Source organism: Amblyraja radiata, chromosome 1 (assembly GCF_010909765.2).
Source record: "Amblyraja radiata isolate CabotCenter1 chromosome 1, sAmbRad1.1.pri, whole genome shotgun sequence".
Lineage (NCBI taxonomy): Eukaryota > Metazoa > Chordata > Chondrichthyes > Rajiformes > Rajidae > Amblyraja > Amblyraja radiata.
In genome coordinates this window covers 34,820,350-34,844,103 of record NC_045956.1, presented here as the reverse complement: position 1 = coordinate 34,844,103, position 23,754 = coordinate 34,820,350, and the positions used below count along the sequence as shown (strand labels likewise).

The window sequence follows — 23,754 nt, the reverse complement described above, 5'->3', positions numbered from 1 at the left end:
TTATATGTTTCAATGAGATCGCCTCTCATTCTTCTAAACTCCAAAGAGTAGAGTTCCAGCCTACTTAACCTTTCCTCATATGTCAATCCCCTCATTGCAGGAATTAATCTTGTAAACCTTCGCTGCACTGCCTCCAGGGCTAGTACATCCTTTCTTAAGTATGGACCCCAGAACTGTACACAGTATTCCAAATGTGGTCTCACTAATACTGTGTACAGCTGCAGCAAGACCTCCGTGTTTTTATACTCAATCCCCCTAGCAATAAAGGCCAAAACTCCATTGGCCTTCCTGATTGCTTGCTGCACCTGCATACTAACTTTTAGTGATTCATGTACTAATACCCCTAGATCCCTTTGCGTTGCATTACAACGCAGCTCCTCCTCATTTAGAAAATAACTTGCCCTATCATTTTTTTTCCCAAAGTGAATGACTTCACATTTATTAGTATTAAACTTCATCTGCCAAGTTGTTGCCCACTCACCTAGCTTATCTATATCCTTTTGCAGACTCTTCCTATCCTCCTCATCCCCTACTTTTCCTCCCATTTTTGTATCGTCCGCAAATTTTGATATATTACACTTGGTTCCCTCCTCCAAATCATTTATATAAATTGTGAACAACTGGGGTCCCAGCACCGACCCTTGCGGAACCCCGCTAGTTACCGGTTGCCATCCCGAGTATGAACCATTTATCCCCACTCTCTGCTTCCTATTTGTTAGCCAATCCTCTACCCATGCTAATATATTACCCCCAATTCCATAATTTTTTATTTTTAGCAATAGTCTCTTATGTGGCACCTTGTCAAAAGCCTTTTGGAAGTCCAAGTATACCACATCTACCGGTTCCCCTTTATCCACCCGGGTTGTTACTTCCTCAAAGAATTCGAGCAGATTCGTTAAACAGGACTTCCCCTTCACAAAAGTAAAGTTTTTGGGAGTAATAACTTTGGCTACAGAGAGAAGTTTAGAAAACAGCAGACTGGAACCAATTTGCGAATTTCCTGTACCAAAAGAGGCGAAGCAGATGAGACAGTGGCTCGCTATGGTGAACTACTGCCGACCCTGGATCCCTAATATTGCACTAGACACCAAGGAATTGACTCCTTATACTAGCCTAGAGAGTGAATTTCAATTGTCCAAAGAAAGTCTTTTGAGAATTTGAAGAGACCTTTAATGTAGGCTCCAGCACTAGGAAGGCCACTCTATGATAGGCCCTTCCAACTTTACTGTACTATCCTTCCCGAATGTTCAACTGCAGTCCTCACCCAAAAACACGGGGATAAGCACAGACCAGTGGCTTATTATTCATCAAAGCTCGACCCAGTAGCAAGGGGACACTCACTATGCACCCAGATCCTAACAGCAATCTATAATAGTCTACAGCCTGATGCAAACCTGACCATACAGCAATAGTAGTGTACAGTTCCCATTCGTGGCAGCCTTGCTGGGACAGCTTCAAACTCAACTTTGACAATGGCTCATCAAAGCAAGTATGAAATTTATCTATTGAACAATCCAAAACCAATTCAGATACTAATCCAGCATCTTTCCACATTTCACCTCCCGAGGAACAGTCAGAAGCAGGACACGCCTGTTTGTTCATAACACAAGAAGAAACATCTGTAAGGGAGGATATAAAAGACGCTCCTATAGAAGACCCTGACATGACACTATACGTGGACAGGAGTGCATCCATTGTGCCCCAGGGTGAGAGATTTTCTGGGTACGCTATTGTAGACCTGGATGGGAACAGCATAGAGGCAGCTGCTTTTGATTCTCCCTATTCAGCACAACAGTTTGCTTTGATCAGAGCATGTGTTGTTGGGAAAGATTTAAGGGTGAACATATATACAAATTCTAGATATGCATTTGGAGTAGAACATGACTTTGGGCAACTATGGAGGAATAGATTCCTAACCTCGGCAGGAACTCAAATATCTCATGAGCAATTGATGACTGATTTATTAAAGGCTCTGTAGCTACCGAGACAAATTTCAGTAATGAAGTGTAGCGCTCACACAAAGGGACAGACCCCGATAGACATAGGTAATCGTTGTGGTGATCAAGCAGCAAAGGAAGTATTCCGGGAACGCAAGGTGGTGGCGCTAAGAATGATGAGGCTGATAAAAAGTTCAGGTAACAAGTCTCCATTGGAAAAGCCAACGCCAACCATCCAGGAAATTCTTAAATTGCAGGAAGAAGCTCCTAAAGGGGATATAAGATTATGGAAACAGCCTAGATGTACAATAGATTGTATGTCGGGATTGTGGGTTACTCCGGCAGGGCAGACTTGCATGACAGATCCTCTTGCAGTTTTGGTTGTGGAGTGTATGCATTTTGCAGTGGCATCCAAGATTACAAACTTTGGCCCAGAAAGTGAGTAGCTGTTGTATTATTTGTCAGAAGTATAATCCTGTGAAAGGAGTAGGTTGTGAAAATGGGAGAACACCTTTGCCCATGGGTCCTTTTGAAACTCTTCAGAGGGATTATATCGAGCTGGAGAAGTGCCATGGATATAGATCTGTACTTGTGATTGTCAATGTATTCAGCAGATGGATCGAGGCCTATCCAACACGATAACAAAGCTGCTACTGTTGTCAAGGTGCTTATGCAAGAAATTACCCCCAGATTCGGTATCCCAATTCAGCTTAGTTCTGACATTGGCCCTCATTTTATTGGGCAAATTAATAAAGAATTCTGTGAACAGCTGTGCATCCAACAGCAACTACACTGTGCTTATTGACCACAGGCTGCTGGACTTGTAGAAAGGGCAAACCAGACCCTGAAAACTAAATTAGCTAAATTGAAGATCAAATTACTCCCAAAAGCTTTGTTTCAGATTTGTGTCACACCTGCAGGGAAATCGAGACGGAGCCCAGCTGACATTATTTATGGACGTCCTTTAAGAACCCCATGGAACCAAAATGCCACAAAAAGCATAAGCTTCCATCACATGACAACGGATATGACCGATTACATTCTGGCCTTGACTCGGGCACTAAGGGATTTGCATTCTAGGATGCGAGCAGCATATAGTGAATTACTTCTTTTGGTTTCTTCCATTAAAGTCAAGCCTGGTGATTTTGTGCTAGTGAAGAATGGGGTAAGGAAAGGTTTGGAGGTTGGGAGGGACCTTACCACGTTGTCCTGACAATGTGGAAAGAATGCGTGGGTTCATCTGCACCATTGTAAGAGTATTAGTGGGAGAATAAACTGCTAATTTGTTTCGTCGCGGAATCTCTTAGGTAACATCATACCCATCGAGAGTCAAGAGTCCATTAAGCTAACGATATGGAGACTCGTCAGTCAGAAATCGTGAACCTATGCCCATGCAAACTCAGGAAGTTACCTAGAGTTCTGATAAATTACATGGCCATTGTTGTTAAGTTGTATAACAAGAACCGTGCCACCTTTTTTTTTGTTTGTTAGAATGTATGATAAAAGATGGGAATGATAATATTGGGCGTTTTAGGTACCTGAACAAATGTAGGATTTCTGCTTTTGTAAAACCTGCTTGACATCTTTTTCAAAAGCTGCAAAGACCAGGAGGATCATGGCTCCAGACTGTCTGTGTCCTGGGACGAGGTTGAATAAAGGTTGATGTCCAGATGGCCTTTAATTGTTAATATGTATGAGGGTTTTGCAGAGGGAGTTAGGTCCTGCTGCAAATGCATGCTCAGGATTGGTTGGGAGATGATGAGTTACAATAATGTTGATAACTATGTTGCATGGTCTTCGCGCCGTTACTTGTGAATGGTCAAGGAGAGGGGTCTTGCCAAAATTGTTTCTTTTACCTGGTAGAGTGTTTCTTTGCTTAATGGAACTGTTTCCCACCAAGTGCTCTCTATCAACACTATGTTGTGTGGTTGGGTTCGGGAACTGTCAATTAATGTATTTTGTAATCTTATTGATGATTGGCTTGTAGGGATTGTCCCCCCCATGTATTTTGCGCCAAGGGTCCGTGAAGATATAAAAGTGGGGAGAGCACATGGGAGTGTGCCAATCTTCTGGGATAGCGCATGGGAGTGTGCTGGTCTTCTGGAGTTGTTCTATTCGCAGGAGGTTGAAGGGCTTGAATGAGTTGAGACAAGGTTTGGACTCGCGGTGTTGGACTAGGTATTGTATTGTTGTTGGATAATAAAGAGAGTTGATTACCAGGGCTTCGTATTCGGTATTTGACTGAATAAGACTAGGGGGGAAAGATTAGGACCGGAATTACACCGGCAGTCGCCGAAAAAATCGCCAAGTGGGACAGGCCCTTAAGGGTGTACGGGCAGAGGAATAGCTCATGCAAGAAATATGTGGAAACAAGGTAAAATGCTGCGAATAGCTAAAATTGCGATGTCATGCACGACAAAACAAACAGATGCATGGTGCTGTGACTAAAAAGATAGGATGCCGATTGCTAAGTAAAAAAGGACAGAAAGACAAGTCTGATCCAGACAAGATAAGAACTGGTGGAGGAATGTGCTGACTGTGTGATTAACTACCGGTGAATACTCAGGTATAAATGTACTTCTTCTTCTTATCGAGTCCACACACAAGATTAGAAGTTGTTCAGCCAGAGCTGAACACACTTCTCGGCATCTGCACAATGGTGTGTCTTGCACTTCTTGTGCGTCTTGTGCGTGGTGGTGGAAAGATTGGTTGAAACAGGGCCGCGACGTGAACGCTCTTTCCTTGACCCCATAAATGTACTGTCTGTACACAACACAATCGCATGGGACCGCGATGGGCAGCGAGTATGTAGCTCCCACTCCAGCATGTGTAATAAAGTGGAATTGTTACATTTTTCAAGTGACTAATGTGGTTTGTTGTATGATCGCGCGGTTAGAACTTTAACATCGGGGGGTCTCTGTTGGGCTGCTCCTGGGCCTGGCCAAGATGGCCATTCGCGGGTCCAGGCAGTGGGCAATCGAGTGTTCTGCCCGAGTCGACTGCCTGCCCCTTTCCTGGGCCGACGTCCGTGCTCGCGTGTCCCAGGAGAAGGCAGACACACACGGTGTTCATGGGGACTCTGGAGGCCTACCGTGAATGCTGGTTGCCGCGGGGGGAGGGGTCGAGTGTATTGTAGATAAAATTGATGATATTTTAATCAGATAACTGTTTGATTTTTGATTGTAAACTGCCAATGGCAGTCTTGATTTTGTTACTGTGTACATGTGTTTATTTCAATAAAAGCTCTTTGAATTTTTTCCACTCCAGGAGACAGCCCCATTCTACACATTTCCCCCGGTATCCCACCCGACAGGGTGTTCTTCAGTTACATTTCACAGACCAGGAAGCAGGTTGATTTCAGGGGGAGATTTTATTTACATTCTGTACCATTCTCTTAGCGAGCTTACAAACTGTATTGTAAAAAAATCAAAGACAAATTAAAGTTTCACAGGTGGGAAATTGCCCCTGGTGTGTAGGGAGTGGATGTGAAAGTGGGGTAATATAGAACCTGTGTGAATTGGTGATCAATGGTTAGCATGGACTCAATGGGCCTGTTTGGACCATGTTGTAGCTCTAACTAACCTTACTGGTGGTTTGAAAGCTGCAGTGGGAGAAGTTCTTTGGAATAAATATCACCAGGAATTTGTCCTGGACCAAGGGCCAAGAAAGACTTTGGAAGTTCAATCCTCACCAACTTCTACAGATGTGCCATAGAAAGCATTTTATCGGGATGCATGAAAGCACGGTTTGGGATCAGCTCCATCCAAGACTGCGAGAAACGGCAAAGAATTGTGGTGCAGCGGTAGAGTCGCTGCCATACATCGAATGCAGCACCGGAGACCTGGGTTCGATCCAAACTATGGGTGCCGTCTGTACCGAGTTTGTACGTTCTCCCCGTGGGTTTTCTCCGAGATCTTCGGTTTCCTCCCACAAACCAAAAACGTACAGGTTTGTAGGTTAATTGGCTTGGTAAATGTAAAAATTGTCCCTAGTTTGGTATAGGATAGTGTTAATGTGCAGGGATCGCTGGTCGGCACGGACCTGGTTGGCCAAAAGGGCCTGTTTCCACCCTGTATCTCCAAAGTAAACTAAACAAACCAACCTCCCATTGACCATCTACTCCTCACGCTGCCTCAGCAAGGCCAGCAGCATAATCAAGGACCTGTCGCACCCTGGCCTCTTCTCCCCTCTCCCATCAGGCAAGAGGTACAGAAGTGTGAAAACACACACCTCCAGATTCAGGGACAGTTTCTTCCCAGCTGTCATCAGGCAACTGAACCATCCTTTAGAGAATGTTCCTGTCCTCTCATCTACCTCGTTGTAGACCTTCAGACTATCTTTGATAGGACTTTACTGGACTTTATCTTGCTCTAAACGTTATTCCCTTTATACTGTATCTGTACACTGTGGACAGCTCAATTGTAATCCTGTATAGTCTTTCCACTGACTGGATAGCAAGCAACAAAAATCTTTTTACTGTACCTCGGTACACGTGATATTAATAAACTAAAGTAAATTCTGCTGCGAGTGTTGTCAGTTTCCCGTGTAACGTTGCGCTGATACCAACAATGTGAACAACCCCTCACACAGCACAACACATCAGCCCAGTACTGGGGAGCAAACTCACTGAATGAATGTATCTGCACTGAAGGCAGCAAAGACATGCCACCCCCCTCATTTCTCCTCCTCCCCGCCCTCTGGCTGCAGCTCCTGGAGATGCAGCCTCCTCTTCCTGAGTACAAACCAGAGCTGTGGGCTGTAGATGAGATCAGGTGTTGCCAGCTGTGGTCCGCGGACTGAGGATGTGGGAGACCCTGAACCCACCCCATAGACAAGACACAAAGGCCGACATGTGGGGCTGTACCCAAGGTCACAGGTCTGGGTCTCGGCTGACTGAGACACAAGGAACCGCAGATGCTGGTTTACAAAAAAAACAAGTGTGCAGGAATAACTCAGCGGGTCAGGCAGCATCTCTGGAGAACATGGACACAGAGTGCTGGAGTAACTCAGCGGGTCAGGCAGCATCTCTGGACGACATGGATAGGTGACATTTCAGGTCGGGACCCTTCTTCAGATGTCTGAGTATGGACCTTCAGGAAGTAGAGTTCATAAGACGTTTGTTCTGGAAGTAAGTAACTTGTAGTGGCGCCTGCTGGCACACGCAGGTATCGAACCAGACGTTCGGAAGCCCCAGTCACGTGACTCAGGAGAGGCTGCTGTTTTTCGCGCGGTTTCGCTTTCGCGCGGCAGTTGAGTGCTGACCACCGTTGTGGCCAGACGTGTTGTAAGAACCTGTGAGCTAAGAAGCTATTTTCTGAATAAAATAAGTTACAAAACTTAGTTGTCGTTCTTGCGACCGCCAAAAACTATCCCTCATGGCATGGAGGAGGGAGTCCGCACTCCGATGACCTCGGTGTTTCTCACCCCAGTGGATAGCAGCTGGAGAGCTGTGCTCAAATTCATCAGGTTACTTTATGGATGGGGCCCTGTGCCCAGGAATTACTTACGGTGAGAGGGGATAGATTTAATAGGAACCCGAGAGCCATTTTTCTGTGGGTGGGTGTGTGAAACAAGCTGCCAGAGGGGTAGTTGAGGCAGGTACTATCATAGCGTTTAAAAAATATTTGGACAGGTACATGGATAGGACAGGTTTAGAGGGATATGGGCCAAACGCAGGCAGGTGGGACTAGTGTAGATGTGGCATGTTTGTCTGTGTTGGCAGGTTGGGCCGAGGGGATTGTTTCCATGCTGTATGACTACATGACTATGTTAGGCAGACAAGACCTGCACTCTCATGTTGGGAAGGATGGGAGAGCATCTCGCTGGAACTACACCCCTGCTACAGGGTGGGCAGGTAATGGTTCTGGGGCTGAGGAGACCTCACCAGGAGTCGGCCCCAGTGCAGCGATGGGAAGAGGTTTCTATCCTCTGGAGGCAAGAAACTTTGTAATTCCCCCTGAGATGATTGATTCAGGACTCTGATGTTCATGGTATCAAGAGGCTGGTTCAGGAGCAACCGTGCCTGTCCCACTTAGGCGATCTTTTGGGCAACTACAGGCGACTGCGTCAAAACTTTCAACATGTTGAAAGAAATTTTGGCGATAGTGGTGACAATTTTTGCTGTCGTAGAAACATAGAAAATAGGTGCAGGAGTAGGCCATTCGGCCCTTCGAGCCAGCACTGCCTTTCAATATGATCATCCAAAATCAGTACCCGGTTCCTGCTTTCTCCCCATATCCCTTGATTCTGTTAGCCCTAAGAGCTGTATCTAACTCTCTCTTGAAAACATCCAGTGAATGTCATCGGTGTTGTCGTAGGTTGTCACCAGGTGTCGTAGGTGAATTTCATTAAAACTAGTCCCTGACAGTGGCCTAAAGAGTCGTCTATAGGGCCTGTCCCACTTGCCGATTTTTTCGGCGACTGACGGCGTCATTGACTTGCAAAATCCAGCGGTGACAAAAAAAATGTTGCGACACTTGAAGAAACAGCGCGCGTCAATCGGTCATCACGCCGCGCCACGTCGCATCACGCCGCGCCACGTCGCATCACGCCGCGCCACGCCGCATCACGCGCAGCTTTTTTGGTGACCTGATACGTCAGTCGATGTCGACAGTCGCCGAAACAAATCGCCGTGGGACAGGCCCTTAAGGGAATGAACGGCAGTGGTCCGACAGACAGGAAGGGCAGGTACGGAGAGACAGACGTCTGCTTCACAGCCTTTGTGGAAACTAAGTGCAAGGAGTCAGGGAATATGGGGAGAAGGCAGGAACGGGGCACTGATTGGGGATGATCACATTGAATGGTGGTGCTGAATCGAAGGGCCGAATGGCCTACTCCTGCACCTATTGTCTATAGGAGATTGGAAGTGCTGTGGAGAAAGGCGCTGGGATCCCTGGAAACAGAGAGTGGAAACTATGGGGGCCATGAAAGTTTGGCATCCTCACCGTGGGGCCGTGTGGGCGGTGTCACTATGTCTCTATGATGCCCAAACAGCAAGGCACAGAAGGGGTCCCCCACAGCAGAGGTGTCTAGAACCAGAGGGCATCCGGGGGGGGGGGAGGGTAGGAGATTCAGAGGGTTTCCCCAGAGGGTGGCTGGAGTTTGGAACCCACTCTCTGTTGGGGGGGGGGGGGCAGAGATTCTCACAACATGTATCTGGGTGAGCAGCTGAATCATTGAGGAAGAGATGACTGCAGGCCCAGTGCTGCTGAACGGCATGAGTTTTGATGAAGAGTTGATGGTCAGCATGCACATGATGGGCTGAAGGGCCTGCTTCTGTGCTGTGTAACTATGAATGGGTGATGCTGGGCGTGATGTGGCTGGAAGTCACCTGGGTGCAGGAGACAGTTTCAGGACCGGTGAAGACTGGGTCTGGCCGGGTCCAGGCTGGGTCTGTCCCAGCTGCAGTGCAGTGGGGCCCGCGTAAGCCACAACGGGAAGGTGAGGCAGCCTCGGGAGAAGCATGAGGGTCAGGGTTAGGGTTAGCATGAGGGTCAGGGTTCACCAGGAGACAGGGACATCGTGATTCAGCAGGAACCGGAGTGTGATTTAGGTGCTGGAAGGAGGATCAGTTGGAATTGATGAGCGATGATCCACACAGGCGATGGATGGGGCTTGTAACACGCACTGTCCAGCAGTCACAGGCTCCAGCCTCCGTCAATGACAAACTCTCTCCCCGTCACGTAGGCAGACTGCAACACAAACAAACAACATGGGCACCTCAGAGGCACAGAGACAGGAGGTGGTGGAATCTGAGGCAAGCGCAGGGCACTGGGTCAGGCACCTTGTTACGTGGAATTATGGTTCCGATTCTTCCCAGGGATGAGAGAGAACCCGAAATAAACAGGAGATGGATTGAGACAGAATGAGCTCTGGTCTGGATGGAGAGAAACTGGAAAGGGTTCAAGAGTTCTACCAAGGTGCTAGGGTCTGAAGGGTTTGAGTTATGGGAGGTTAGATCGGCTGGAAGGTTTTCCCTGGAGTCAGGATGCTGAGAGGTGACGCAGAGGTTTATAAAATGATGGATAAGTTGAACAGTCAGTCTTTTCATCACAAGCTTAAGGTGAGAGGGGCGGGGGTGGGTGGGGGGATATAGTAGGGTGCCCAGGGACAAAGTTTTCACTCGGAGGGTAGTCCATATCTGGAAAGAGCTGCCAGAGGAGGCTATAGAAGTGGGTATAACTATGACGTTCAAAAGACATTTGGAAGGGGCATAGATCGGAAGGTTTAGGGCTATGGGCCAAATGAAGGGAAATGGGACGCTTGGCCTGTTTCTGTGCTCTACATTTCTGTGTCACACCTCAGCCTCCTGCACTCCAAGGAATAAAGTCCGAGCCTGCCTAACCTCTCCCTGTATATCAGGCCCTTGAGTTCTGGTAACATCCTCACAAATCTTTTCTGCACTCTTTCCAGCTTAATGGCATCCTTCTTATAACGGGGTGACCAAAACTGGACACAATGCTTCAAACGTGGCCTCACCAATGCCGTGTACAACTGTAACACAATTTCCAACTTTTATACTCAATACCCTGACCGATAAAGGCCGATGTAGCAAATGTCTTCTCAGCCCCCCCTTGGATCATTCAAGAGAGCTAGATTTAGTTCTTAGGGCTAATGGAATCAAGGGATATGGGGATAATGCAGGAACGGGGTACTGATTTTAGATGATAAACCATGATCATATTGAATGGCTCGAAGGGCTGAATGGCCTCCTCCTGCACTTATTCTCTATGTTTCTATGATTCTCATGCAATCTACCTTCCAGAACAGCCTACCATGCAGAACCATCTTGTCTGCAAATATTTTGATACCCGGTGAATTTCGATATTTTAAATCTTTAACTAATGTATTTTTGTAACAAAATTTCTGAGGTTACTTGGTAAAAAGCTAGTTTGTGGACTCCAGCTGCAGGTTCACCATTGCCTCAGTGAGAGCTCAAAGTGCTACGTAACCTTCCCTTGTCTGTGCGAACACCAACACAATCTGCTGTAACACGGTCATAGTCATACAGCGTGGAAACAGGCTCTTCAGCCCACTTGCCCACACCGACCTGCACTAGTCCCACCTGCCCACATTTGGCCCATATCCCTCCAAACCTGCCCTATCTATGTAATGGTGTTACACGGTGAACATGCACCCTGCTGCGGTTATACATTAGACAATAGACAATATTTGCAGGAATAGGCCATTCGGCCCTTTGAGCCAGCACCGCCATTCACTGTGAACATGGCTGATCATCCACAATCAGTACCCCGTTCCTGCCTTCTCCCCATATCTCTTGACTCCGCTATCTTTAAGAGCTCTATCTAACTCTCTCTTGAAAGCATCCAGAGAACTGGCCTCCACTGCCTTCTGAGGCAGAGAATTCCACAGATTCACAACTCTCTGGGTGAAAAAGTTTTTCCTCATCCCCGATCTAAATGGTCTACCCCTTATTCTTAAACTGTGGCCCCAGGTTCTGGACTTCCCCAACATCGGGAACATGTTTCCTGCCTCCAGCGTGTCCAATCCATTAATAATCTTATACGTTTCAATAAAATTCCCTCTCATCCTTCTAAATTCCAGTAAGTACAAACCCAGTCGCTCCATTCTTTCAACACATGACAGTCCCGCCATCCCGGGAATTAACCTGGTGAACCTAAGATGCACTCCCTCATAGCAAGAATGTCTTTCCTCAAATTCGGAGACCAAAACTGCACACAATACTCCAGGTGTGGTCTCACCAGTACAACTGTAGAAGGACCTCTTTGCTCCTATACTCAACTCCTCTTGTTATGAAGGCCAACATGCCATTAGCTTTCTTCACTGCATGCTTACTTTCAGTGACTGATGAACAAGGACACCCAGATCTCGGTGTACTTCCCCTTTTTGTAACCTGACACCATTCACCATACACTTGTCATTGTACACAGTGGCGGACTGGGTCTAAAAATATTGGTTGTCAGGAGACAAAGGGGGCCCACCCACAAGTACAATGCTATGATTTAACAGGGGCCCACTTGCCATCACTTGCTATCACTTCATCAGGGGCCCACTTGCCATCGGGCAAGCTGACACCCTGGTCAGTCCGCCACTGATTGTACAGTAAGTGCACTGTGCCTTCAGGAAGCCTCGTGTGACCAAGGAATTTCTCTGCACCCTGGTGTAATGGATAATACATTTATGTCGTTAAGCTGGAAAGAGTGTAGAGAAGATTTACGAGGATGTTGCCAGGATGTGAGCACCTAAGCAATAGGGAGAGTTTGGGCAGGCTTGGACTTTATTCCCTGGAGAAGGGGTGATCTTATAGAGATGTACAATATCATGAAAGAAATAGATTGGGTAGACGCTGAGTCTTTATCGCAGGGTTAGTGGAGTCAAGAACCAGAGGACATTGGTTTAAGGTGAGGAGAAAGATGTAATAGGAACCTGAGAGGCAACTTTTTGCATGGAACAAGCTGCCAGAGGAGATGGGGCTGGTAAGCGGAGGTAATTCCATTGACTCTTCCCCTCCGTGTGAAATGGTTCCACCACAAGTTCAGATTAAATCTTTACCCTCTTTACCTTAAACGCAGGCAAATGGGACTAGTGTAGATGGGGCACCTTGGTGGGCATGGTTAGTTGGGCCGAAGGGCCTGTTTCCGTGCTGCATGAACTGGGTGAGTGAGCAGTGTCCCTGTGAAGTATGTCTCCTGCCCAGCCCGACCCCTGTACACAGTGAGAGGGAGGCAGCCACCACATACTGTACCTCGTCAGACGCCAGGTACACACACAGATGAGCCACCTCCTCTGCGGTGGCCATCCTCCCACTCCGCTGTCGGCCCAGGAAATCTTGCAGAGCCTGTGAGGGTGCAAGGATTAGTGCCCCAGTACCTCAGTGCAGAGTCGCTTCCACACGTGGAGACCCTTAGTTTAGTTTAGAGACCTCTCCTCAGCTGCCTCTCAGCATTTGGCTCAGCTGCCAGCACCAGCTAGAGGTGGACTAGGGTTGCCAACTGTCCCGTATTAGCTGGGACATCCCATACATTGGGTTGTCCCATACGGGACCGCCCCTTGTCCCGTATTTGACTGCTACTACTCGGGTCGAGGGGACTGTCGGGTTGGAGCGCCGCGTCCGGCCCCGCCTCACCCGTCCAAACGTAGTGCAGCCCATGGAGTGCAGCAGCAGAAGCAGCGCCTTGCCAGTGGCCCCCATAGGTTGGCAGCCCGGCCAGCTGTCTGACTTTTGGACCTTCGCTTACCGTCGACACCACCTTCTCATGGCCGATCATCGGTTCATGAGTTGGATGGGGTGCTGGACTTAGTGCAGCCCGGGCCAAAACTCCTCAGCTGGCCCGCCGGCTGGGCTTTGTGTGCAGTTCAGCACCCGGGCCAACTCATCATTCACCCAGCCACGGCCTAGTCGGTCAACGAATTGCCGTTGGGAATTTTGGGCAAACCCACGACCAGCCATGGCGAAAACCGACTGCCCCCTTCCCCGCCCAACCCTCCCTCCCCTCCGCTCAACGGCCAATCACAGTCGTGATATGGGGCAGTGAGCGAAGCGCTGTGATTGGCCGCCGAGCGGAAGGGAGGGAGGGCCCATGGGCTCCGAGAGAGGGGGAGGTAGAGAGGGAGAGAGGGGGGGGAGAGAGAGAGAAAGAGAGAGAGAGAGAGAGTGTCGGCCCCGAGAGGGAGGGAGGGAGGGGGGGGGGGAGATGGGGGATATATCCCCCCACTTTTTGAGTTGGGGGGATGGCCTGTATCATCCTCCAGTTTTTAGAAGAGGAGCAACAACAAAAAATAATTGTGCCCCCCACCCCCCACTCGGTCGCTCCGCTCCCTCACCGGGTACCCCCGGGGCCGGTGATCAGCCCTTCCACTTTCAAAATGTTCCGCAGCCCCTGTGTGAGTCTATTAGACAGGCACATGGATATGCAGGGAATGGGGGGATACGGATCACGTGCAGGCAGAGGAGTTTAGTGCAACTTGGCATTGCGTTGAGCATGAAGATTGTGGGCTGAAGGGCCTGACGCTGTGTTGTACTGTTCTGTGCTCTAATATTTTCACATTTAGATAGACACAAAATGCTGGAGTAACTCAGCGGGATAGGCAGCATCTCTGGAGAGAAGGAATGAGTGACGTTTCGGGTCGAGACCCTTCTTCAATCCCATTGCTCCAATGTTCCCCGTGGCCCACCCTCTCCCCGTGGACTCATGTTGTGTCGCAGGGTGTAGATGCCCTGCCAGGTGAAGCATGGCAAACACCTCCATGCCCGTTACAGGTGGACATGCCTAACCCACCTCCTGTCACTCTGACTGTCCCACAGAGCGGGGGATGTGAGTGGAGTGTGTGGGGAGAAGAGAAACATAGATTGTTGGCAACTGTGAGTGTAGCCGGCCACGGATCTACGTCTGCCTGCCACTGAGCCCCTCCACACACACACAGGCCAGTGACCCCCAGCGGCCCTGGGGCTTGGAGAGGGGGCTGTAAAAGTGTAGCCCGTGCTGCTGGGGTTTACGTACCTGTTCAGGGTTTGGCTGGGCTTGAATCCTGTCTCTCAGTGAGGGAGTGTCGACGGTACCTGGGGAAATATATCATGAGGAATTACCCTCCATAGCGCCCGCATTGTTATCTTCTAGTCACAGCGTCATTCAGCATAGAAACAGGCCCTTCAGCCCAACCCGCCCATGCTAACCATACTCTTGGCCAACCTCACTGAATTCAGTGGGGACTCTACAGGAGAGCGATATCATAAGACACAGGAGCAGAATTAGGCCATTCGGCCCATTGAGTCTCCTCTGCCATTCATGGCTGATCTATTTCCCCCCCTCAACCCCATTCTCCAGCCTTTTCCCCATAACCTTTGACACCCTCACTAATCAAGAATCTGTCAATCTCCGCATTAAAAATACCCAATGCCTTGGCGTCCACAGTCATCTGCAGCGATAGATGCAGCGTGGGGGAACCAGGACAGGGGGAAACTGAGTTTTGATGCCAATAGAAACAGCTTGTTCAATCTGGAACTTAATTCAAGAGCCAACATATTGATAAATGCATTACATTAAAATATAGTAAAATATTAGAGGAATAGATCAGGTAGATGCACAGTCTCTTGCCCAGAGTGGGGGCATCAAGAACCAGAGGACATAGGTTTAAGGTGAGGGGAGGGGGGGGGGGGAAAGATTTAATACAAATGTGAGGGGTAACTTTTTCACACAAAGGGTAGTGGATGCATGGAATGAGCTACTGGAGGAAGTAGTTGAGGCAGGGACTATCACAAAGTTTAAGAAACATTTGGACAGGTACATGGAGAGGACAGGTTTAGAGCAAGGGTTCCCAACCTGGGGTAAATTTATCCCCACGGGGTAAATTTCACCTACCCAGGGGGTAAATTTGTTGATTCTGGATTTGTACATATTTTTTCTAATTGACTGACTGTGTTTGGTTCTGGTATCTGTTCATCATTAGTTGTTCATAAATAAGTGAAATAACATTGTTATGGGCTATTAAAGTTGCTGGGGTAAACGGGTCGAAAAAGGTTGGCAACCCCTGGTTTAGAGGGATATGGGCCAAATGTAGGCAGGTGGGACTAGTGTCGACAGATGTGAGCAAGTTGGGCCGAAGGGCCTGCTGCCACGTTGTAAGACTCTATGACGATAGTAGTTTAATCATGTATAACTATGGCAATGTATTGCAGGGCTTGGTGTGCGTATATTAATTTAAGTGTAAGGAATGGAAATGTTGTCAAGCTCCAAGATGAGGAGTCTGTTAGCAAAGCTTTTAGAAACAGCAAAGTCCTGACTAAATAGGGATCTGGGAATAACTGTGCACAGTTCCCTGAAAGTGGAATCTCATGTAGATAGGGTGGTAAAGAAAGCTTTTGGTGTGCTGGCCTTTATAAATCAGAGCATTGAGTATAGAAGTTGGGATGTAATGTAAAAACTGTACAAGGCATTGGTGAGGCCAATTCTGGAGTATGGGGTACAATTTTGGTCGCCTAATTATAGGAAGGATGTCAACAAAATAGAGAGAGTACAGAGGCGATTTACTAGAATGTTGCCTGGGTTTCAGCAACTAAGTTACAGAGCAAGGTTGAACAAGTTAGGGCTTTATTCTTTGGAGCGCAGAAGGTTAAGGGGGGACTTGATAGAGGTCTTTAAAATGATGAGAGGGATAGACAGAGTTGACGTGGATAAGCTTTTCCCACTGAGAGTAGGGAAGATTCAAACAAGGGAACATGACTTGAGAATTAAGGGACAGAAATTTAGGGGTAACATGAGGGGGAACTTCTTTACTCAGAGAGTGGTGGCTGTGTGGAATGAGCTTCCAGGGAAGGTGGTGGAGGCAGGTTCGTTTTTATCATTTAAAAATAAATTGGATAGTTATATGGACGGGAAAGGAATGGAGGGTTATGGTCTGAGCGCAGGTATATGGGACTAGGGGAGAATACGTGTTCGGCACGGACTAGAAGGGTCGAGATGGCCTGTTTCCGAGCTGTAATTGTTATATGGTTAAATAAACAAAAGCATTAAGATGACCTGGGCAAACACAGTTGCATTTTATGCCTTGTTCAATGAAGTCAGCAGCTACGGACTTGGTCAATCCAATGACGGCAGCTTTGGAGGTGCTGTACACACATCTGTTCACAACCCCTGGAAGAACAGAGCAGAGCATTAACAATCAATGCACAAATGGTCTCTCGAAAATTCACACACATACATGCATGTGCAGACACACACATTATTATTAAAGATACAGCGCAGAAACAGGCCCTCCTGCCCACCGAGTCCACGCCGACCAGAGATCACCCCGTACACTAGCACTATCCTACATACTAAGGACAATTTACAATTTTACCAAAACCAATTAATCTACAAACCTGTACGTCTTTGTAGTGTGGGCAGAAACCAGAGCACCCGGAGAAAATCCACATGGTCAGAACGTACAAACTCTGTACAGACAGCACCCATAGTCAGGATCAAAGCCGGGTCCCTGGCGCTGTGAGGCAGCAAATCTACCACTGCACCACCATGCTGCTCCAGTGACTACACTTGTGTGTGCAGAACAGATGTTTTATAAAGTAAATCATTTTTTTCTAACTTGCGTTTCTTGACGGGGGTGATGTAGCCGACATGAGCAGATGATCCAGAACTAAAGGATTTAGGTTTAAGGTGAGAGGGGAAAGATTTAATTGAGACGTGAGGGGTGTATGGAACGAGCTGCCGGAGAAAGTAGTTGAGGCAGGTACAATAACAAAATTTTAAAAACATTTAGACCGGTATATGGATAGGAAAGTTAGAGAGGGATATGGGCAAACGCGGGCTTGTGGGACTAGTATAGATGGGACACCTTGGTCAACATGGACAAGGTGGGCCGAAAGGTCTGTTTCCATGCTGGACACAGATGGCACAGTTTCACAATTGAACAATACGAAACCAATCTGAAAATAAAAAGGAAAGATGTAAGTTTAGCAACTTCCAACTCCCCACAGCCAATCAAAGCATGTCTTCAAGCAATGACATTTTCCCAGACTGAACATTGGTGCTGCAATTATATCACTTCCCACAAATAGAACACTGCTCCAATCCAGCCTACCCCACTTTAACTTTGCTTACTCCACGCAAACTCCCTGTAGAAACACGGTCTCCGTGAAGGTTAAACTGCCCTCATTTAGTTAGATACAAAAAGCTGAAGTAACTCAGCATCTCTGGAGAGAAGGAATGAGTGATGTTTTGGGTAGAGACCCTTCTGTGTAAACCAGCATCTGCAGTTCTGTCCTACACATGTGGTTAGTAATGGTCAACACTCTCGTAAACAACATAATGCATCTTCGTATGATGCCTCTAATGTAGAGAAATAATTCAAGATCTTTCTTGGAAGTATGTCAAACCAAGGAAGAATTCAGCAGCAGGAGCGATCAAGATTTGTTACAGGGGTTCATTTTAGAGGACATTAAATAAGGTGCAGGATCTGAAGAGGTGGATGGAGTTCCAGACCAAAGGGTAGACTTCCAGGGCAGACCACATTGAGCGAGGTTTCACCAGTGCTCGGAGGGTGAATGTCCCTGTGAAGAGCAGCGGTGGTTCAAGCAGTGACAGGAGTGGAGGTGCAAGTGGTAGAGCAGCAAATCCATAAACGATGTAAAGAGGGAGCAGCATTTTAAACATTAAACATTTTGCAATGTCAGCATGATTTGCATCAGGGTTTGGAGTGCAATGGGATACGACACCCACTGCAGTTACCCCATGGTAAGCAAGCTCAGCAGGCCAGCATCACAGAGTCTTAGTTTAGTTTACTTCAGAGATATAGCGTGGAAACAGGCCCTTTCGGCCCACCGGGTCCGCGCCGACCAGCGATCCCGGCACATTAACACTATCCTGCACCTACTAGGGACAATATTTACATTTACCAAGCCAATTAACCTACAAACCTGTACGTCTTTGGAGTGTGGGAGGGAACCGAAGATCTCGGAGAAAACCCACGCAGGTCACGGGGAGAACGTACAAACTCCGTGCAGACACCGCCCGTAGTCGGGATCGAACCCGGGTCTCTGGCGCTGCATTCGCTGTAAGGCAGCAACTCTACCTATGCTCCAGGGAATAAAGTCCTAGCCCAAAGTCTCAAAATGTCTTGTGCAACTGTAACATAATGTACCAACTTCTGTACTCAATTCCCTGGCTTGAAGGCAGTGTGCCAAAAGCCTTCTTTATCATATATCTAGGCAATGCCAGTTTCATGAAACGATGTACTTGTGGTCATAGATCTCTTTGCTCTACCATACTCCCCCTGGCCCTGATTGAAAGACAGCATGGAAACAGGCCCTTCGTCCACCGAGGTAAACTGGCCATCGATCACTCGTTCACACCATGTTATCCCATTTTCATATCTACTCCTTGCACACTGGGGACAATTTACAGAGGGCCAAACAAACCGGCACATGCGCAGCCTGTGGGAGAAAACCGGAGCACCCGGAGGAAACCCACGCGGTCACAGTCGGAATGTGGAAACTCCACACAGACAGTGCCCGAGGCAAGGATTGATCCCGGGTCTCTGGGACTATGCGGCAGCACCCACTGTTTGTCATTATAGAGAAGCGCGTGTTATCAGGGTAGACCAGTACACTATTCACCTTTGATGCTGGATGCCACGGAGGACATGTTGATGATGTGGCCGGACTTCTCTGCAAGCATCTGCATTGAAAAGGAAAATGAATGAATGGAACATCACCACAGTACCAGCTCACAGACAGGGAGAGTGACTGGTTCAGTCTCAGAATCAGATGGCATCTCCACATACATTGCCATCACCGTTAGAATTGGTGTTTGGCTTTAGCAGGAACGTCCAATATACTGAATGCTGGAGTACGTCGCGGATCAGACCTGTTCTACCAACACCATATCTGGATCACACTCGGCACAGCCCGATCAGTCTTCACCTTCCCCCAGCAGCATCCTCATTCAGAACATCATCCTTCACATTCTATCACCCTCACTGCTAATCCACACCAGACCCTCACCTTTAACAGGTAACTCCGCTTCCATTCTTCTCTCTCCACTCACCACCCTCTTACTCACCGCCCTTCCACGCAATGCAGGATGAGCAACACCCGCCCTTTCACTGTCTCCCCTCTGCCACACAATCACCCACTACTCATAGTCACACAGCGTGGAAACAGGCCCTTCAGCCCAACTAGCCCACACCGACTAACATGCCCCATCTACACTAGTCCCACCTGCCCGCATTTGGCCCGCATATGCCTCTAAACCCGTCCTGTCCTGTCTAAATGGTTCTTAAACATTGCGATAGTAACTGCCTCAACTACCTCCTCCAGCAGCTTGTTCCATACACTAACCACAGTTAACTCTTCAGGTTCCTATTAAATCTTCCCTCCATGAATGAATAAACGATACTTTATAGTCACATGTAACAGTGAGATTCTTTGGGCGCCCACAAAGTAACAAAGTATTGCATTTTAACACAAATTATTCCATTTGTGGTCCACTTAAGGGCCCGTCCCACTTGGCGATTTTTTTCGGCGACTGCCTGCATCATTGACTGACGTATCAGGTCACCGGAAAATTTGCGGCGTGATGCGGCGTGATGACGTATTGACGCGCGGTGTTTTTTCAAGTGTCGCAATGTTTTTTTTGTCACCGCTGGATTGTGAAATGTTCAAAATCTTTTGGCGACACTACGCCGAAAAAAAAATCGCCAAATGGGACAGGCCCTTCAGTTATCGGCGCCCCACCCCGGGTCAATCTTTGTTCTCTCTCATGGTGGTCCCACCTCACCTTAAACCTACGCCCTCTGGTTCTCGATTCCCCTACTCTGGGCAAGTGACTGTAGCCCTCTGTAGCAACCATTCACTTGTAATTATTCCAAATGAATGTACAGTAAAACACAAAGTGCTGGAGGAATTCTGCAGGTCAGGCAGCACCTGTGGAATGAAAGGATAGGTGACGTTTCAGGTCAGGACCCTTCTTCAGACTGAGCAGTAATGGTTGTTTGTGACAGCGTATCCTACACTTTGGAGAACAGATGCAGTGACCACATTGCAGGAGACTGGTGTTTATTTTTGCAGAGTGACCCTGATCTTCCAGTAGCGGTCAATGTAATTCCCCAGCCACTCTGTCTGCATTGGTCTCATCCTCTTGCAGCAAGGGCCAAAGCAAGCATGAGATCCAGCATCTCCAGCCTTCAGGGATCAGCTCTGAAGTCAATACTTCACCAGCCTATCCATAATATACCACACTGGAAGATTCTGATGACAGCTCCTTGATCCCATAGCTATAGAGTCATACAGCATGGAAACAGGCCCTTCAGTCCAGTTTTTCCAACAATGCCCCATCTTAGTTAGACCCACTTATCGGCATCTGGCCCATATACCTCTAAACATTTTCTATCCATGTACCGGTACAAGTGTCTATTAAGTTTAACCTGTAAATTTAACTCCATTTCCTCTCTCCTCGGATGCTGGCCGACTTAATGCGTATTTCGAGCATTCTCTTTCCAGGTGTAAACGGATACGAGCCAAAGCGTGGAAAAATGGGACTACCTTGGATGGGCTTCTTGTTTGGTATAGACAAGTTGGGTGAAGGGCCTGTTTCCATGTTGTCTGACTATTTTCAGCGATTCCAGTGTTTCTTACCCACTGTTCACACTTTCCCCTCTCTCCTCTGTTCTTCATCTCATTCTATTTGCATCTCTTCAGGACTGAGCGACTGTGCTCAACAAGTCTTCACCCCTCTCTCAGTCAACACCACTGCCAATCACTTTGTTCAGTCTCTCTTGGTCTCTCCTCTCCTTTTCTCTCCCCACCACACAACATGAGAAGTGTGGTTTCTCACTTTTTATAAGGATTTTTCCAACTAAGAATAAGGGGTTGGCCATTTAGAACGGAGATGAGGAAAAACGTTTTCACCCAGAGAGTGGTGAATCTGTGGAATTCTCTGCCTCAGAAGGCAGTGGAGACCAATTCTCAGGATGCTTTCAAGAGAGAGTTAGATAGAGCTCTTAAAGATAGCAGAGTCAAGGAAAATGGGGAGGAACGGGGTACTGATTGTGGATGATCAGCCATGATCACAGTGAATGGCGGTGCTGGCTCGAAGGGCCGAATGGCCAACTCCTGCACCTACTGTCTATTGTCTATTTTTCAAGTTGAACCCAAAATACTGTTTCTTGATCGTGACGTTGTTCAAAGCTGGCATAGGATGCACTGAGTTCACCGGGGAGGGGCTCATTATTGCCAGCAACACTGCCCGGCTTGGCACCCCACCTAGACTTCCTGCAGGTCAGGATCACCCGAATTTAACAGCTCCGACTTGGTCTTCGCTGGGGAGAGAATGTCATGGTTCATGGTTGGGGAACTTTCAGATTGACTTATTTAGCTAGTCCACTACACACTCGCTGATGAAGTCTGTGACATCAGTGGCATATTCATCTTGGCTAGAAAGCATAGCTTAACTACTACAGGGCATAGCTTTAAGGTGAGAGGGGCAACGTTTAGGAAACATGTGCGGGGCAAGTTGAAAAAAAAGATATATATTATTTACAATATACAGAGGGTGGTGAAATGCCTGGAAGGCGCTGGCAGCAATGGTGGTGGAGGCAGATATGATAGTGGCATTTAAGAGGCTTTTAGATAGGCACGTGAATATACAGGGGGTGGAGGGATATGGATTATGGGCAGCCAGATTAAGAGATGGTGTTGACATTATGTTCGGCACAGACATTATGGGGCGACGGGCCTATTCCTTTGCTCTACTGTTCTACGTTACTCCAACAATATGTATCTTTGTAGTGCGTGACCTGGGGGGAATCTTCCAGGGGGTTTAGTTTAGAAATACAGAGCGGAAACAGGCCCTTCAGCCCACCGGGTCCGCGCCGACCAGCTTCCTACACCCATTATGACAATTTTACATTTACCAGGCCAATTAACCTACAAACATGTACGTCTTTGGAGTATGGGAGGAAACCGAAGATCTTGGGGAAAACCCACACAGGTCATAGGGAGAACGTACACACTCCGTATAGACAGCACCCGTAGTCAGGATGGAACCCGGGTCTCTGGCGCTGCGCCACCGTGACCGCCCGGGTGGTGTCCCCGTGCTGTTACTGCCCTTGTCCTTCGAGCTGGTGGAGGTGGGATGTTTGGAAGATGCTGTCTATGGAATCTTGGTGAGTTGCTGCAGTGGGTCCTGTAGATGGTACAGACTGCTGCTACTGTGCGTTGGTGGTGATGGGGGGTGGGGGGGGGGGGGGGGGGGGGAGTCGGGGATGTCATAGTACCGCAGGGCCAGACACCCGGGTTCCATCCTGACTACTGGTGCTGTCCGTACAGAGTTTGCACGTTCTCCCTGTGACATGCGTGGGTTTTCTAATGTAGGATGGCGTTAGTGTGCGGGGATCGCTGGTCGGTGCGGACTCATTGGGCTGAAGGGCCTGTTTCTGTGCTGTACCTGTAAACTAAACTGGAACACGCAGAAGTTCATGGAGAACTGGCAGATTGAGGGGGGATCTTATAGAAACTTACAAAATTCTTAAGATGTTGGACAGGCTAGATGCAGGAAGATTGTTGGGGAAGTCCAGAACAAGGGGTCACAGTTTAAGGATAAAGGGGAAATCTTTTAGGACTGAGATGAGAAAAACATTTTTTACACAGAGAGTGGTGAATCTCTGGAATTCTCTGCCACAGAAGGTAGTTGAGGCCAGTTTATTGGCTATATTTAAGAGGGAGTTAGATGTGGCCCTTGTGGCTAAAGGGATCAGGGGGTATGGAGAGAAGGCAGGTACAGGATACTGAGTTGGATGATCAGCCATGATCATCTTGAATGACGGTGCAGGCTCGAAGGGCCGAATGGCCTACTCTTGCACCTATTTTCTATGTTTCTATGTATCATCCTGGTTTGGGTGTTTATCCACCTGTCTTTATTCACTGATCCTCCCCTGCCAGCTCATTCATTTCATCCAAGGAGGTTCATGGTTCAAAAGCAATTGGCGAGGTTCCTGATGAAAAAGCAAGATCACAGAGAAACAGCTGGTAAATTGGATGTGAACTTTGCTCCAGGGCGCGGTGGGCTGTTTGTCCTTGTGTAATCTTATTTGTTTATTAATCTATTGACAGTGAAGGGGAAGTGCTTGCATCATACATCCTGTTAGAGGATCTTTACAACATGGTTATGCAAACACTGAATCACATCTCCACCTGTTGTTGGAGCAGGAACGAGAAGTCTGGCCTACCTTGGGTAAAAAGGCTCTGATCATCATGTACATGCTGCCCACATTGAGGTTCATGGTAAACTCCCAGTCTTTGTCTTCGCAATCCAGAATTGTGCCGTGGTGCACAAATCTAATCAGC

The 23,754-nt window shown here is 47.9% G+C and overlaps 1 protein-coding gene across 5 annotated transcripts in view; it reads right to left on the bottom strand.

Moving 5' to 3' along the window:
- bdh2 (3-hydroxybutyrate dehydrogenase 2) overlaps nucleotides 1-23,754 on the bottom strand; it is a 55,273-nt gene that overhangs the window by 5,795 nt on the left and 25,724 nt on the right. For 3 of the 5 annotated variants that reach the window (XM_033020441.1, XM_033020439.1, XM_033020440.1), the window contains exons 5-10: nucleotides 23,637-23,745; nucleotides 19,027-19,087; nucleotides 16,436-16,549; nucleotides 14,420-14,478; nucleotides 12,664-12,756; nucleotides 8,502-9,628 (exon numbers count right to left, since the gene is read on the bottom strand). In XM_033020441.1, coding sequence (XP_032876332.1) covers nucleotides 9,575-9,628; nucleotides 12,664-12,756; nucleotides 14,420-14,478; nucleotides 16,436-16,549; nucleotides 19,027-19,087; nucleotides 23,637-23,745 — 490 coding nt within the window. In that variant the 3' untranslated portion in view covers nucleotides 8,502-9,574. Of the gene's footprint in view, nucleotides 1-8,501; nucleotides 9,629-12,663; nucleotides 12,757-14,419; nucleotides 14,479-16,435; nucleotides 16,550-19,026; nucleotides 19,088-23,636; nucleotides 23,746-23,754 lie in introns of those variants that run through there. The other 2 variants (XR_004411853.1, XR_004411859.1) reach the window with 1 other exon arrangement.